General features: G+C 41.0%; 1 protein-coding gene across 1 annotated transcript in view; it reads right to left on the reverse strand.

The window, feature by feature from the left end:
* The window catches only part of GMDS (GDP-mannose 4,6-dehydratase), a 703,979-nt gene that overhangs the window by 87,884 nt on the left and 599,057 nt on the right, over positions 1-17,038 (reverse strand). Inside the window, exon 9 of the mRNA XM_037011686.2 lies at positions 10,442-10,538. Coding sequence (XP_036867581.1) covers positions 10,442-10,538 — 97 coding nt within the window. The remainder of the gene's footprint in view (positions 1-10,441; positions 10,539-17,038) is intronic.

Below are 17,038 nucleotides of genomic sequence, written 5' to 3' on the forward strand. Positions count from 1 at the left end.
ATTGTGGACTTCCTTGTCCCCACCCCACATTGCATTTTACAGATGTGCCAAACTGTGGAAAACGGCTCCTCTCTCATCTCAGTTTGGCAGCAAACAAAACAAGGACCTCAAAGGAAAGCTAGCAACTGTTCTGATCCACACTCTCTCTCTTTCCTTTTTCTTATTCATCTGATCCATGGATACATTAGAATTCTCATTTCTTCACATCCTCCCTGTAAGTTACCACTTTTGGCTAGAGAGCCAGACTCAACTATGTTACCTTTCTTCATTGGGGAAACGTAGCATTAAAGAACACTATACTTTAGGTACCTATTTTAGAAACTATAGCCGAAGCCTATTCCAGGGCACTTGACTGACTTTTTCACCAAAACAGGTGAGAAGGAAGATGCTGCAAGCCTTACTAGGAAAATCTTCTCTGCAAGCCCAGTGCTTGTCTCAGAAATTTAAAATTGTTCCAAGTGACTATTACTTATCTCACACAATCATATATTTATTCATTTTAGTCTGCACTTAAAAAAAAAGAAACATAAGAAAAACCTAAGGATTCCAAATGAGGAAAGGAAGTGATAGCATGTCATTAGGTTTCTGATAGACTTGGGTTCCACAGTAAAGGTATTAGTCATCATAGCTATTCATTTATCTATACCCCTAACTTTTCTAGTCAGAACATTTTAGAGATGTGATAGCAGAGCAACATATATGACAAAGCCAATGGAACCACTGAGTGTCTCTTATGCTGTCTGCCACTTTGCTTCACAAATGCGGCCTGAAGAGTAGATCAGAGAAAGATGGTAGCTGCCAGCAGGGTATTTCTTATTAGTGGCTCAAAGTTGAAAGAACCTCTACATGGCAGGTGTACCTTCCTCAGACAGAAGCAACCACGGATGCCTTTGGCACGTGTGATGTTATTGGCGCAGTCCTCCTAAGACCTCAAAAACAATGTGAGGTTTTTCAAATGGGGAGGGCACAATAGTGTGCCAAGGGCAGCCATGCGGATGCCGCGGGCATCACGCTCTCCAGTAGGTTTGTAACGTAGCCACTACCAGCTTTTCCTATAAAGAGGCATCAGGAAACCACGTTGGTGTGTTGAGCATGTCTGAGCTGTTTGGAAGAGACTACAGAGGAAGCTGCAGGGAGGAGAGTCAGGGAACAGCCGGAACCTGGGAGAAAGAGAAAAAGATGAAGAAAAAAAGGAAGGGAACATCAGTACACGAGATGATAAGAAAGGGGCAGAAAATGACAGAATAGTGAAAAGGGATATTAATGGAATACAAATTCTGTTTAAAGGTTGTATATAGAGATGTAAGCTGTGAATGAGCTCAGAGTCATTTTGACCTAGAATCTCAAATAGAAAGAAAAAGAGGAAAACATATTTTTATACTTTTTTACTGTTTAGAATTTAATTACAGATTATTACATTGGTTTGAGTCATTTTGTTTATACCAGAGCTGGCTGGAAAGCATGAGAATGATTCTTTGATGTGGCCTACATGCAAGTCACTAGTTTATCCCCTACTATCCCAGGCCGTCAGATGTCATTCCTGCACCCAAGGTCTCAAGTGGAAATGACACATCACAGTGCAATGGGACATGTGCTTCAAAAGAGGTTAAGTGCTAACTTTGCCTGAGGGACTAGGAGAAGGCTTAGCCAATGGGCTGACATTGTGCAGGGCCTTGAAACTAATAATTCATCAGTTTGTTCAATATGCCCATGGAGACTAGTGGGAAAATACTCATGGTTATGTTACAGTTGGAAAAGCTGAAGTAAGGAGAGGTTAGGAGCTTTAAGAAGATTTATAAATGTCTAAGCGTTAAGATTAAAAAGTGTTGAGACTTAATACCTTTTAAATTTATAATGCAAGCAAGCAGGACATATTCAAATTTTCACTACACTTTCTTTTAAATTTCAGAATTTCAGTAAGGGAATTTATTATAATCTTCCAAAACTAATTCAGAAATTAATATTTCTCTATAACATCTTAACTTGTCCTAGAGGAAACCTGACATATTCCCATAAGTTCAACAGTGGTTTTAAATGATCACATCAGACACATTTTCTCTCCTGACCTATTTCCCCAAAATAATAGAAACAACTTGAATTTAAAATGGAGTGTCCTTCTAATACTATTTCTGCATAGAATTGATTTCATTCTCAACAAAATCCCTACAAAATAGGGAAACATTTCATTATAAAATTGAAGAATATGTTAAAAAAATATATTTAGATTGATTTTCTTGGAATGAGTGTTAAGGACCCATGCTTATGAGATAAAAAAGATCTCTCATGAAAGTAAGGCCCATCCTATTCCTGACTTTGCGTTTTAATCACTAAAACAGCTGCAAACTGCTTAAGAATTAGTCCCAAACACAGAACTTGTTTAACTAACTTAATAGGACAAGTGAGGGGACACTCTTCAGGATTTAAACCAGTCAGGGGTCAGAGGACACCTATCAAGAGACAGGTTTTAAGACTCAGGGCAGCAAGTAAAGAGAAGGTAAAAAAAGAGAAGGTAAAAATACAGGAAGAAAAAGCAAGAAAATAATGGGGAAGGAGTGCCTGAGTTGCTGCACAGACAGGCCTGAGGCGTGGGGCACGGACAGGGAATGTGCTGCGGGGCAAAGGAAGGGCTGGGAAGGACGGTGGCAATGAGCCTCATTTCTCATTGTTCTCCTTCTGGGCCAGCCCTCTTCACGTGACGGTGTCCTTCTGCAGGTGCCACTGGTTCATTCCCAGAACACTTCCTGCCCCAACCTGGAATGCTCTCGCTCTCTCTTAAGCCACAAATATTTCTAAAACCCTCCTGTAAAACTCTCTTTCTTTGGAAGCCTATTGTCACCCCTTGGCTGAGGGTTCCCTCAGACTGAAGTGTGGTCTGTCCTCATTTACAGTTGTTCAAGTGCATGTCAGTACTGCTTTTGAGTGTGTGCATTGGAAAGGGTAAACTGACAATTAACTAAAGCCCTCCATTTCTTCTCTCTTCTCAAAGTGATTAATAATGTGCTTTCCAAACAATAAAAAACACTGTGATCCAGCCATGGTTCTGAGTGATTAATTCTGTATTCTCTAATAGAATACCCGATAGTCCAAGAACCTTTAAGCCTCCAAGGAACCCACTCTTTCGACACCTCAACTTTAGCCCAGTGAAAGTCAATTCAGACTTCTGACTTGTAACTTTTAGAATTGTAAGATGATAAATCCGTGTAGTTTTAAGCTACTACGTTTGTTCTAATTTGTTACAGCAATAGGAAACCAACATAGATTTTAGACTATAAAAGTGACATTGAGCTGGCTTTAAGAAGCAAGTACAGAGATAGATTTTTGTGGGAAGACTTCTGAGAGAGGAGTAAGGGGTGTGGTCAGCAGGGGAATATGGACACTATAAACATGAATGGAGGCCTAATGTCTTCTCTTTGGTGGCTGCATGCTAGCCTGTTAGAGATACTTAAGTTCTAAGGTAGCCATAGAACTTGCTGGACCTCAGTGCCTGTTACAACCTCTAGGAACATACAGTCTAGGCAGAATCACAAGAGAGGATCACAGACTCGACTCTCCTTCACCATGATCGTCATTTCTACCACTGGATCAAGAAGCCAGAGCTACGCAGAAGATAGCCTTTTCTGCATGAAGTTGTATAGGTACTAAATAGAATAAATATTTAAATAATAGAAAATCAGGAGTGTAAGAGTCAAAGTATCCTTTCAGATGTCTCTTGATAACTAATGACTTTGCAGGGGTGTATGATGTCGATGATAATTAATGATGTTGACAATAATAAAAATGATTATATGCAGCACCAAGTATCTTATGTAAACCCTTTCATCTGGGAAATATTCTAAAATGCTTTGCAACCTGACTTCCAGTACATATCAATTTGAAATTAGGTCACTGCTTACCTCTGAAATTCAGTTTTGTCTGGACTGAGACGTAGTCATCATCTGTCAGTTAATGTAAACTCTTTGGTATCGGCCCTGTAGATCTTTGAGGAGCACTGAAGGCAGTAGATAATTACATAGGGTGGGAGACACTTGAGTCTGGGATCTTGGATACAAATGCTTAATTTGTGAATTTTGTGAATTCTTAACTCACTTTTTGTAGAAGTGTTTCTGAGACTTACCCTGTGGAATTCACAGCTGCCTGGTGTGGTGACTAGCACCCTGTTCATGCTCTCCTCTTTCCCTTGCATGTCCCATGCTCTCTTTTGGGGGGCTCATTTCAGGGCTTCAACTCTTACCTCTTGCACACCTAGCCCCAAGCTTGACCTCTTTCCTCTACACCAGGCTGCCAGCTCTAGCGCCTGCTTGATACTGCTGTAGGGGTGTCCCCGAGGCCTGGGAAGGTTGGAACTTCTCAGCACCGTCCTCTGCAAACTGAGTCCTCTTTCCAGATCTCTGGTGGGGTATGGCGTCCTTAGCTCCCCGTCCTCTTCACTGCCCAGCCTCTACTCCAGGGGCACCCTCAGTTCCTGCTTGTTTTCCGTGTGTCACTCTCCGGTCTGGTCCCTAAGCCTGAGGTGTCCATCTCTGCAGTGCCCTGGCGCCTGTCACTACCGTTCTGGCCTCTGCTGCTCTGGCTCAGTCACTGCGCTGTTACACGGGGCCCTGACTTAAAATAGCTGCTTCCCTCATTTGAATGAGTGGTTCTGTCAGAAAAGAACCTCATCTCATCCATGTTTCTATTTCTCACAGTGCTACTAGGACTACTTCCATGGTAGGAATTCAATAAACATTCTTTTTGAATTGAATCTCTGAGACCTAAATCCACATAAGGATATTTTATTTAATATATGCTGATACATTTCTGAGAAGCTAAAGGTAAATAAGAATTTCACTTTAAATGTACCTGAGAGTGTAGTATTTAAAGGACTCCTGTAATGAATCCTAAAAGTTAGAGAATTTTTTAATACCCAGATACCTATCTATTTCATAGTTTAGATATTCTTACCCTATGTTTTCATGAAGCAGCACACATCTGACTTATCTAGGAAGTTCGCAAATCACAACGTTACAGAAGGGTACAAACTGGATTTTGCTATCAAGGACAGTGCCTACTCTGAAAAGCAACTGAATGGAACTAGGCACTTACTGGCAGGCCAAGCACATTAAGTGTAATTGTCTAGGACAGCTTTCTTGGAACAAAAATGCCGATTTATAGGAATTTCCTATTGGTACGAGAAATGAAACCATCTACATTTAGGACACCAGAGAGTTTAAGAACAAATTCAAAACTATTTTTAAATAAGAGAAAGTATTCAGTTATGGATATTCACAAAGATTTTTTGAATCTTTAATGGCATCATTCAAATCTGGATCTAATCATGAGAAAGTTCAAGGAAAAATAGGAGTAAGTTGGAGCATTATAGTCAGTGCACAATTACTGTTTCATTACATATGAAATGCTCTTGATGGGGACAGTAACCAAGGAAAAGAACACAGGCTTTAGGAGGAATGCTAAACGCCCCTGGGGGGTTTATATGGGATCCTATGAAGTATGGCAAACATACAATGGAATATTTGGGAATCAACTGAAGAGAATGAACTTAAAGCTCTCTTGGTTAAGTCCAAGGAAGGAAAAGAGCAGGAAAGGCCACTGTGATTAAGGAAGGATATAAAGATTAGTATGGGGAGCCTAAGAGGGAGGCTTAAAATATGTAAACAGTGATTTAGAGATATAAACTATTTATAAAATACAAGCAGCAAGAAGTTCAGAGAATAATTACAAAGGGGAAGCATTATGATGAGGCATTAGTGACGGCATTCCACACCTCCGTGGCCTAACAGTCATAAAAGCACCGAAGGCTAGGGTATGAAAACTGGAAGGGAATCTTCCAGAACAAGCCGTTGGGCCTCTCCTTTTGCAGGTCCAGGAATGCAGAAAGGAAGAGACAAGCCCTTCATTTGCTCTCCGCATCCTCTTAGCTGGCTCCCACTAGTCAAAACAAGACACAAAGGAGAGCAGGGGTGGAGGGGTAGGATTAGAGTCTGCGAGGTCAGCAGGATCAAGACAAGGAGAGATCAGCTGGCCTCTAACAGAGCTGGAGAAGATGCAGGGTTGCAGCAGGGAGGATCTAATTTCCTGCTATGGGAGGGGAAGTGTGAGAGGGTGGTGAGAACAGCTATGGGAGAAAAACCGGGCAGTTTCAAGACCCCCAGTGAGCAGAGATGGAGCTGAGGGAAGCTCCCCCTGGGAAGTGCACACGGCCTCTGATGACAGATCAGAGTCCTGAGGTCTGGAAAGTGTTACACAGCGTTATTCTAAACAGGACTATGAGATAGAGGAAGCAATTACGGGCCATTTACCTTAACATCATTTGCTGAAAAATATTAGGAAAAGTTTGCGGAGGGGACAAATCGACAAGCATATGGTAATCTGATTAGAAACAGGCTACAACTTTTTACTGAAGGAAGGTGTTGTTTTAACTAGCTTGTTGGACTTTGAAGTGAATTGCTTTCTCAATTCTAGATTTTAACTCATGATTTTATCTAATATCTAGAAAGAAAAGGAATAAACAAAGTAAGTAAATAAAAACCTATCACAGTTGAGGGCACTAGAAATACAATGGCAAGAAAAATGTGAGATGTTATGAATAGAAAAATCTCATTTTTTCTTTGTTTAAGTGGATTGACCATTTGGTGTGCGTAAAATTTTGGCACTTTAGGATGATACTTCACTAATTCAAGCTTTGTGAATTTTCTAAGTTTAAGAATTCTCAGTCAAGGAGACAAGGAGAGATCACCTCTGTGGTTATTTTTAATTAAGTAATAGGTCAATAGCAATTTTTTCATATTTCCATACCACTAAGTAGCTACTGAATCTCCAGAAAGAGGATCAGAAAGGATGAAAATTAAGATAAGGCAAGAATTAAAAAAATCAAAGTACATATTAATGTTTACTAGAAGCCTTGATTATAAACCTTGTTATGTGTCTACTTTTTAACTGGTCTATCTGTATACTTCACCAATGATGTCATTCTACTTTTCAAAAGGTACTACATATAAGTAACTGATCTATGTTATCTCTGTATCTACAATCTCCATAAGGTGCAGAACATGTCTGTCTTGTTTGTGCTGTATTCCCAGGGTCTAATACAGTGTTTGGTAAATATTCCATGAATGAATGAGTAAATAAATATAATAACAGCATCAATATTGGGTATTTTACTGGGTGCCAGACACTGTTCTAATAAGCATTTTGTACAGTTGATTGTTAATTCTCCAACAATTCTTTGAAAGAAGTTCTTGTTGATCCCATTTTCAAAGACAAAGAAACGGAGGCACTGAAAAGTTAAGTAATTTCCCTAAGGTCACACAGCTAGTAATTGGTAGCTTTTGAACTCAGGCAGTCTGGCCCTAGGGCCCATAGCTAAGCACAATACTCCTTCTTCTGTTGAATGAAACGCAATAAAATGAAACATGCACATATAGAAAACTATATACAAGAAAGGAATTTTTAGAGGTACAAAACTCAAGTATTAATGTCACCATCACCAAATACTGGAATTCAGGGGCAATGTGAAATTTCACATCTATTTTGTAGGATCAAGCTTACCGTAGTAGCAAAACTAAACATTTGAAGAAAAAACAGAGAATTATAGTAGAGAACAAAAAGTATGTGACTCCATTCAGCTCTAACTTTCCCACAGTCTTAGCTCAGGACAAACACTTTAAAGACTTTTCACACTGGTGGAGAAGCAAGACTTAAGGTTTTATGGTGGCTAAACCAATGAGAACAAAAATTACTGGCACATGTGGAAATGCTCTGTGTGGGACCACTGGTGGCCCCTTTTGGGTTGGTGCTGGCCTGTGCGGAGTCAAGAGCCTTTCGTAAGACTAGTCTGAATCTTATTCAAAAACAGTATATAGCTCTATTTATTCCCCTGTAGTACTGATTTACTATATTGGTGTACTGAGACTTGATATGTCCTAATCACTTTTTCTTCAGATTTTCTTTGTGGATTTTTTTTTTTTTCTGTCAGTCATTCTGGAACCATTTGACTCTTAAGAAGATCTAATTCATGCTTTGGGCTTCAGAGTGCCCTATGTGCACATGATTAAAGCTGATCAGGAGAACAAACTTTTATAGAATCTGAGGAAGAACGAAAAGAAGTATCTGGCCCTTGCCAGACGGACACAGACACTGAGATGAGAAGGGCACAGGTTACATGGGAGGATTACCCCACGTCCACCCTCCACTGGTCGTCAGAAACCCAGTGAGGCTGCTGTTCCGCAGGGGCTGCCGGGACTCTCTGGATGTGTTTCCACCCGAGTGAGAGTTCATTTACAAGTCAGCCTTCAGTTCTGGTCACCCTGCAACTAGAAGAATACTATCAGCCCTGGGCAGTTTAACAAGGCTGTCAGATTGATCCAAGTTTAGGGAAAATGTGTTGTTTTGAGGAATGAGGTTAAAAGTTTAGCCTCCCCAAACAAGAAAATCTTGCTTAACAGAATACAAAGTGGAAGTGGAATGAACAAAATGAACACAGCCTAGAGGCTTAAAAGGTGAATGGCAGTAAAAAATCAAAAATTAAGCAGTAAAGGGAACCCAGGGCAAGAGCTAGATCAGTGGAAAATTAAGCAGGCATATGAAATAAGACGCCACTCTACGTTCAAACAACTTACACGTAAATGGAACTGCAGAACAGGTATGAGGATGACATTTGAGTGAACAAAAGAAATGAGTGAGGCCGAGTTCAGGCAGGAAAGGGGTCGACAGGGGCTTCAAGAACCATCTCGTTAGTCTAGTTCTTTTCCTGTTCAGCAAATTCTTTTGTTCTGTGTCCTTATCAATTCCACACCTTGCCTGAGTAAGAATGACAGACAGGCCATTCTTAATGACTTCCTAGCTTTTGAAACTATTTTGGTGTTGGAGAGAGAAAGAGCCATGTTTAAGTTGTAATGAGGACTGAGGTTTCTGTTGATTTAGTACATCTTCCATTCAGAGATGACAATTTTTGTTAGGGGGCACAGAAACAAATTTGCCCATTTATGTGATCTGTGCAATGTACTGGAAAAGTGACACCCTATGGTGCTTCTTTAGGACAAGAAAACAAATGCCAGTGTGGCCAGAGGCTCACCAGACAGGCATGCCTTGCTGGGTCAGCAGGACTGTGCTGGTATCTCCGTCCCCCGGAGACAGAGCACATCCTCTCCTTGGCACACCCACTCGCCATCAGCACAGAGAACATTGTTCACTGTGTGTCAAAGACCTGGCCACACCCTGTGTCAGGACAATGCGTTGACTGGACGGCCCTAGTCTCCAAGCCCTGGTTATTTCCTTTCCTTTTTATTTCCTACTGTGTGTGAAAGTGTATGAAATGAAATTTTTTGTGTGTGTGTTACAAAACATTTTAAAGGGTTACTGATGACATATTCACTTTCAATCTCTCTTCACTGGGGTTCTCCTTATCTCTGAAAGGTTGTATAACACACAGGAATTTGGCTCAAAACACAGGTAAAACAGTTTCAAAGGGATTCTATTTTTTAAAGCTAATGTACATTTCATTAGGTAACAATCAAGTTTGAATATTTCTCTCTGAAGATGCTGCTTCCTACTATCTTTAGATACATTTAACGTGGAGTTTCATTACCGTAAGTTGGGGTCGAGCACCTTTAAAGTGACAACGTCAAGCTAGAAGCTTTTATAACTTTAAGACAGGAAGATGTTATCTAATAACCTGTAGGACATTTCTTATTTCAGGAACTTCTGTATTTAGAAATGTATCCATTTATCCATCTCTCCACCTATCCATCCATCCATCAATATTTATTAAGCACATACATTGTTATAGCCTAAGACATTTAGAAAAAACCTTACCTTCAAAAGTTCACAGTTTGGTAAAAAGAGAAAGACATGTAAACAAAGAAGTATAATAAATCATAATAGGTATTATAAGATAATTATGTGAAGCATATAATGTAGATACAAAAGAAGGAGTAAACATTTCAGTCACAGTGGCATATTGGCCAGAAAAGGATTCATAGGCAGGAGAGTACTTGGGCTGAATCTTAAAAAACATACAAGGAGACTGTTTGTAGCTTAGCTCTGTGTGTGCACACGTGCACTGGGGAGGCAGGGAGCCCCCCAGATCTCATGATCTTGCAGGTCACGGAAGGCCTTGTAAATAAGACTTCCTACAGGTATCAGGGACGAGCCAGCAAATCAGGAGACCAACATGATGAGATCTGCCTTTGATATGAGTCTCCATTTATGAAATCAACTATTTTCTTGGATGTGTTTTATCTTTGTTCCATTTATGAAGCGATGGATTGTGGTGAGAGTACCAGCTCAAATGCAGTTCCCTGTACTCTGTTTGGGAAATGCCCACTGAAGGATGCCAGAGAGCCCAGTGGGGAGCTTTGAAGGTCAGCTGTGGGTATGCAGTGACAGTATTTTTGTCTCAGCCAGCCAAATGTGGCCATGCTCTGGGGAGCCAGGGAGCCCTTACCACTTCAGTCGGCCGGTAGTACTTGAGGTCCACAGTCACATGAACTTTGCCGGTCTCTTTACATCTGCCCACTTCATTTTCATTCTTTCCTTCCCACCTGTAAAGAAGATAAACACGTAATTGGCCTCTAATTGCTTGAGAGCATTTGGCCAAACTGCAGTCACTCAGCACTGTTCAGCCCCCTCCCTGCAGGAGTGAATGAGCTCATGAACCGCAGGAACTCTGGCGGACATTTAACCGTGTTATCAGGCCAACAGTGACTTTTAAAGCCTTTCCAGATCTGTTTTCAAAGGGTAGTTTTTTTTGTCCTTTCTTTTTAAGAAAATTATGATGACTTCAGAAGTGAGACTTCAGAAATGAACTGATTAGCCAGTCAGAAAAAGCAATCGGGCAACTTCCAGGAATTTCAAAGATTTTGCACTTCTTTAAGATTACTTTTGATAAACTTAATTATTATTCATTTTATTGAAGTACAATTGATATACAAATTATATTGGTTTCAAGTATACAACACAGTGATTTAACAGTTATCTACATTATATGTTCACCCCAACTAGTGTAGTTCCTATGTATCAACATAGAAAGATGCTATATTCTCAATGCCAAGTACTTTCATCTCCATGACTAATTTATATTATGATTGAGATTTTGTTACTCTTTATCCCCTTCACCTATTTCACCCACCCTGAAATGAAATCGGGTGGGTGAAATAGGAGGAGAGAGAGGAGTTGGGGAATCCTCCCCCATGGTGACCACCAGTCACTTCTCAGCGTCTATGAGTTAATTTCTGTCTTGCTCATTTGTTTTGTCTTTTTAGATTCCACATATAACTGAAATCATGGTAATTGTCTTTCTCTGCCTGGCTTATTTCACTTAGAGTATAACCTTCTAGGTCCATCCATGTTATTACAAATGGCAAGATTTCATTTTTTCTTATGGCTGAATAATACTCCATTGTAATCAGTCTGTTCAGATTTTGTTTCTTCCTGGGTCAGTCTTGGGAGATCGTATGCTTCTAGAAATTTGTCCCTTTCTTCTGGGTTGTACAATAAATTAATAACTGTGAACTCATTAATGTCTTCTATCTTTCCCTTCTTTCCTTATCTTTTTAGTTTTGTAGTTTCAGATCTACTTATTTTAAACTCAGTGCGGTCCAGTGTGGAATAAGTATCATACCCTAATGCAGGTCAGCTACTTTCTGGAACACCATTTGATGTGTTCATTCTCTAAGAAATGAAGTTAAATAAGGCTTAATGTTAACCTCTGGATTTCTGCAACATAATATTCAAACAACAGAAAATACTATATAATTTGAATTATTTTTATAAATGAATTTTTTCAGCAAAGAAATCATAAACTAATGTTTGACTGCAATGTTTATCTTCAGAACTAGTTTGCTTTATCGGTTGGAGACAAACCCTCTGACAACAGGACAATTCTGTGTGGAGCAGAGTCACAGTGGGGGTCAAAGGACAGAACAGAGCATTATATTAGTTACTTGACTATGTGACCCCCAAGTGCCCCTGAAGATGAATACTAAATGTTGATCAGGGTTATATTTTGGATGTAGGTTGGGTATCACAGACATAAACTGGTCTCACAGCTTTATTTCTGATCAATCTGAATGTTCTATCTTCAATCTGCTTTTTGATAGCATAGGAATAATATTTCATTGCTGGGGGAATAATCAGTTAATAAGTATGCTGGGTTTGTCAATGGATTCAAGACAAATATGAAAAGTGTCCACCACACAGAATTATGGTGTAGTATGTTGAATATAAAACTGTATAACTGGTAGGATGAGAGCTAAGTTTTTAGGAAATTCACCTGGAAATGGTATATGGATGCTTTGGAGCATGCATGTGAAAAATTCTGTGCAATGAGAAAATGTAAAGTGATGATGAACCTTGTACATCTCTTATGGATGAAAACCAAATATTGGCTGATATGCACAGTAAGGGAGAATAATTGGTAAAGTTGTGATTTAAAAACTGCCTGATTCTAAAGTTAATCATTTAAGTAGAAACTTTTCTTTGATTAGGCTTTTAGTAAATAAAGGATATCTGTATTTCATAAGCACATTTTAATTATTTTTTGTTCACATTTTATACTCAAAAAAGAGAAACAAATTCAGCATATACTTTCCTGACAGTGTCTCCAACTAAGCCCAAAGGGCTAATAAAAATACTGTTCATAATATTGCTGTTTTTTTTCCAATTGTAGCTAGATATGCAATCTACGACGGTCATGCTGACTTAGGTACACACATGCGTATATGCAACACTGTCCTTGGTATTGGTGAATCTGCTCAGATGTCACCAACTTGAGAACTGGTATTTTAGATCTACCTATTTATCATTAAACTTTTTGAAACCACACATGAAGACACATACGCACATATTTAGGCTGATAAAACTTTAGGAGAGACTTGGAGAGCTTTCCTTGATTGAGGAGGGAGCATGTGGGAGAGGAGAGGAATGAGTACAGCCCGAGGTGTTCCTAGACCAGGGCTGGCAACTGCTGCTGCAAAGAGCTGGAAAGTAAATATTTTCGGTGTTACTGATCAGATATGGTCTCTGTTATATATTCTTCCACTTTTCTTCCTCTTCATTCTCTTCTTCATTATCATCATTTTTATTTAAAAAACTACCATTTGAAACTGTAACAACATCATTAGAAGACAGTAAAAAATGGGCCTCAGTTGGGGTTTGGCTTGTAGGCCATAGGTTGCTCATTCATGCTTCAGGGATGAGTTAATGCAATATCCTCATCCTCAGCTAAAGGGAAGCATTTAACTCGTGTTCACATGAGCAGGTCGTGTTGCCAGACCAGCTTACATTCTCCTGTCTACTACTGATTCTCTCTGATTGTCTTGCAGTCATATACTGACATTTGGGATCTGTCACAGTTGATGAAATGGGGAAAGATTGAAGGAAGGGATCCACAGGTTAGACCTGAGTCTGTGCCACCCAGGCCCCTGTGGGTCTGAGCTCCCAGCGCTTAGGCTGTCTGCCTCTGCATACTGCCTTCTGGGCTGCGATCTTGCAAATGCTGTCTACAGTCCAAACCATCTTAAAGGGCATGGCATTGCCACTCCGATTAGTATAATTACACTGAACAATCAACTGTAACCAGGAAATGGCTCAAAAACCACTTTCTAATTTGCACTAGGTCTGCATGAGGGCAGTAAGCAAAAGTTTCTGCCAAAGGCCAAAAAACATTCAGTTACAACAATACACAAAACACTTGTATTAACAAATAAAAGGTAACAGCTAACTTGTCCTAACAAGTAATGTTATGACTCAGAGCTGAGCTGCAATGTTAATGAATTGAAGGTGGCTTGACGGGGTGTAGGAGATTCAGTTAATTAGCAGAATTGCTGCCCACTAAGATCAACAGCTCACCAAGCGGAGATCCTTTATAATTCAATTTAAAAAATAAATTGTTAGCTCCTAAAAAGCATTAAATAGCAATGGAAAGCACTGAAGGGTAATAGACTCAAGCACAATAAGGCAGGATGAGATGCTATTAAAATCTACTCAACTAGGAATTCCTTTAAGGAACAACAAACGCAAAGCGAACTGTATTAAGTCAAGTTGAGGAGACAGATCTAAAGTAGTGGAGAGGACGGTGTACTCCCTGGATATCACAAAAATGTTCAGGAGTTATTTTAAGAACCATTATTTTATTAGGATACAAACATGGAAATAGGAGTTTGCCAGAGGCTGAAATTTAGCAAATGACAAGTAGCCCTAGAAGAATTATTAGGCTCTGGATAAAGGTGACAGTTTGCACACATTTTTGCTCATTCCTCAGACCGTTATCAATAAAGGAATAAACTCACAAGGGCTAAAAGAACAGGAAAGAGACAAGAGAAACCAAATTCTAGATGCTGGGAAGTCAGATGGATGAGCGTTAAAGGGCTTAGCAGAAGCCCTAGAAAAACAACCTCCTAAGTCAGCAGTGGGGAAGCTGAGAAAGAACCCCATCTAATTCTCACTTGCAGAAGCCCGCAACATGTCAGGAAGCGAGGGCTGATTACAACTCTCTTTGAGAAGCAGTCTGATGCCAAATCCCCTCCTGGATTCCACATCACTTCTCACCTTCCTTCGAGAAGAAGGTCCCAGGCGTAGTGAAGGGTGAGGTCACCAAGCTGAGAACAAGGAAGAATTAAGTGAAGTCTGTATGCTGAATGGTGAGACTCCCGAGCCAGCCCCAGGCAGTCTAGGGAGGAGACTGGGGACTTCCCCTGGGATTCAGAGACTCTCTAAATAGCTGGCCCTGTCAGGTCACCCAATAGTGACAGTCAACAAGCTCTAACTGTGTCCTCAAAGATTCCCAATTCGTTTTTTAAGCCCCCACTTTTAAACATGGACAGAAACCCAAGGTTACCAGAGGGACATATACGAAAGACAGAAACTGCAACAAACAAATAAAAAAACAGCAACGAACTAGTGAAAGAACTAGTGGGGAAGATAACTAAAAACAAAACAAATAAAGACTCGCATATACCACCATTAACATCTTCAGAGGGAAAAAGAAAGGTATCAAAGAAACAGAAACAAGATACTGTCCAACAAAGGAAAACTTCAAAAATAGATTTTAGAAATTGAAAAAAATTGCAAATTCAAGAGAAGATTTTGAAGATAAAATTGAGGAACTCTCCCAGAAAGTAGAGCAAAAAGATGTAGGTATGAAAAACCACAAGAACGAAGGTAAGAAAATCAGAGGATGGCCTCAAGAGGTCAGTATAATAGGATTTCCAGAAAGAGGGTGAAGGAAAAACAGAGCAGAGCAAATACTTACCTTAAAACAAATAAAAAAAGTGACTAGAGAGCATGCATTTCCAGACTGAAAGGGCACAAAAGCATGCCCCCAACAACGGAGGGGACCACATGGAAATGCCAGAATGCTGGGCCAGGAGAAGATCCCGCAGCCTTGTAGGGAGAGCGTGGGGACCGCCATCTGAGTGGCTCTCAGCTTCCCACAGGAAATGCTTAAACTGAAAGGCAGTGGAGCGCAGCCTTAAAAATTCTGAAGGAAAATTATTTCCAACCTGGAGATGCGTCACTAGCTGTCTTAGTAATTTTGAGGACAGAATAAAGACACCTTCAGATAAACTTGTTTGAAAAATATTTGCTTTCCATGCACCATTCTCAAAAAACTTAAAGATTTGGTTCACCAAACCAAAAAGGTTTTTAAAAGATGACAGGAAATAGGGGATCTGACTCAGGAGAGTGGCTAAGAGAATCCTCCAGAAAAACATGAAGGCAGATCATGGAATGCCAACCCGCCATCAGTCCAGATGGGACCAGGTTGGAAGTTCCAGGGGGCCTGCCGCAGGAAGGCATGGCTGATTAGGACAACCCAGGGGCCTGAATGCGTTCAGAGGTGATTTAGACAGCTCCTGAGTCCGGGATCAAGTCAGTGATCAACATACAGAAAAGAGGCAAATGGAGAAAGATGACAATTATTGGCTCTATGGTAAACAAATGACAATTGTACAGAAAAGACAAGGTAATTGTAGTTTACTAGAATGAACACCATTGATCAGCCATGATCATCACTGAATATTAAGCTAACCAAAAGTAAAATATAGCAACAGAGGATTAAGAAGGGTGGAGGGATGGGGCAAGGGGGAGGAAAAGAGAACAAAACAGGGTTTTGAATAACAGGGTTCCGATAGGTAACGCCTCGGAGGGAAAAAAATCAGTAGTAAGCAATACAAACATGTTATTTAGAACACGGAGGTAAGTGCCAAAATAATCCACCAAGAAAGTATAATAGATACAATGGGATTCCCAGGAGCAGAGTGAATATGTATCTCGAGGTAAACCAGAGCAGAAGAGCACATGTGTCCAGCTGGAAAGGGTAGCAGCACGCTGGAATGGCAGCTCACGCCAGCTTGCACCGGAGGGGGTGTGGGGGTGGGGGTGGGAGGGAGAGAGCCGGGCTTCGTGACAGCTCCTGCGGAATGATTAGAGTTTGGATTATGTGCTGGAGCACTAGAAGAAAAACAACAAACACTGAAGGAGAAACTCATTACAAGCAGGAGGAGCCTTCCGAACAGCGAGGCCCTTCCCAGTAGCTCCCTCCATACGACCCCACTCACTGGCCAGGGCTCTGCCCTGGCTCCTGCACCTCCTCTCCCTCCGCTTCCCCAGGTCTCCCACTCTGCCTCTGGGCAGCTGGAGAAGCTGACGTTTTTGGAGCTGCAGCTCCTGTCTCCTCCACAGAGGGGGCCGCCCACGGCGGGAAGACCAAGTCAGCAAAGGCTGAGGGGGTGCCACTGGAGAGACGGGCAAGGCGCCGCGTGCTCACCTAGGAGCCTGCGGGAGAGGCATGTGTGCCAAGGGGGGAGGGGAGGGGCGTCCACAACGCCAGGCACTGGGGGATGTTGGGGACTTGAGAACTGAAACAGGCCCATCAGGTTAAACCAGGCAGGTCCCTGGGGACATTAGAAGGAGATGTTTGACGGGGGATGGGGCGCAGGCAGACTGGTGTGAGGCGAGGAGGGACAGGAGGTAGGAAAGGGGGGCAGGGAGAAAAGTGACTCTTTGGTACCTTGGGGCAGAGCAGGGAGAAGGGAGGGAGGCA

This window comes from Manis javanica, chromosome 16 (assembly GCF_040802235.1).
Source record: "Manis javanica isolate MJ-LG chromosome 16, MJ_LKY, whole genome shotgun sequence".
NCBI classification, from domain to species: domain Eukaryota; kingdom Metazoa; phylum Chordata; class Mammalia; order Pholidota; family Manidae; genus Manis; species Manis javanica.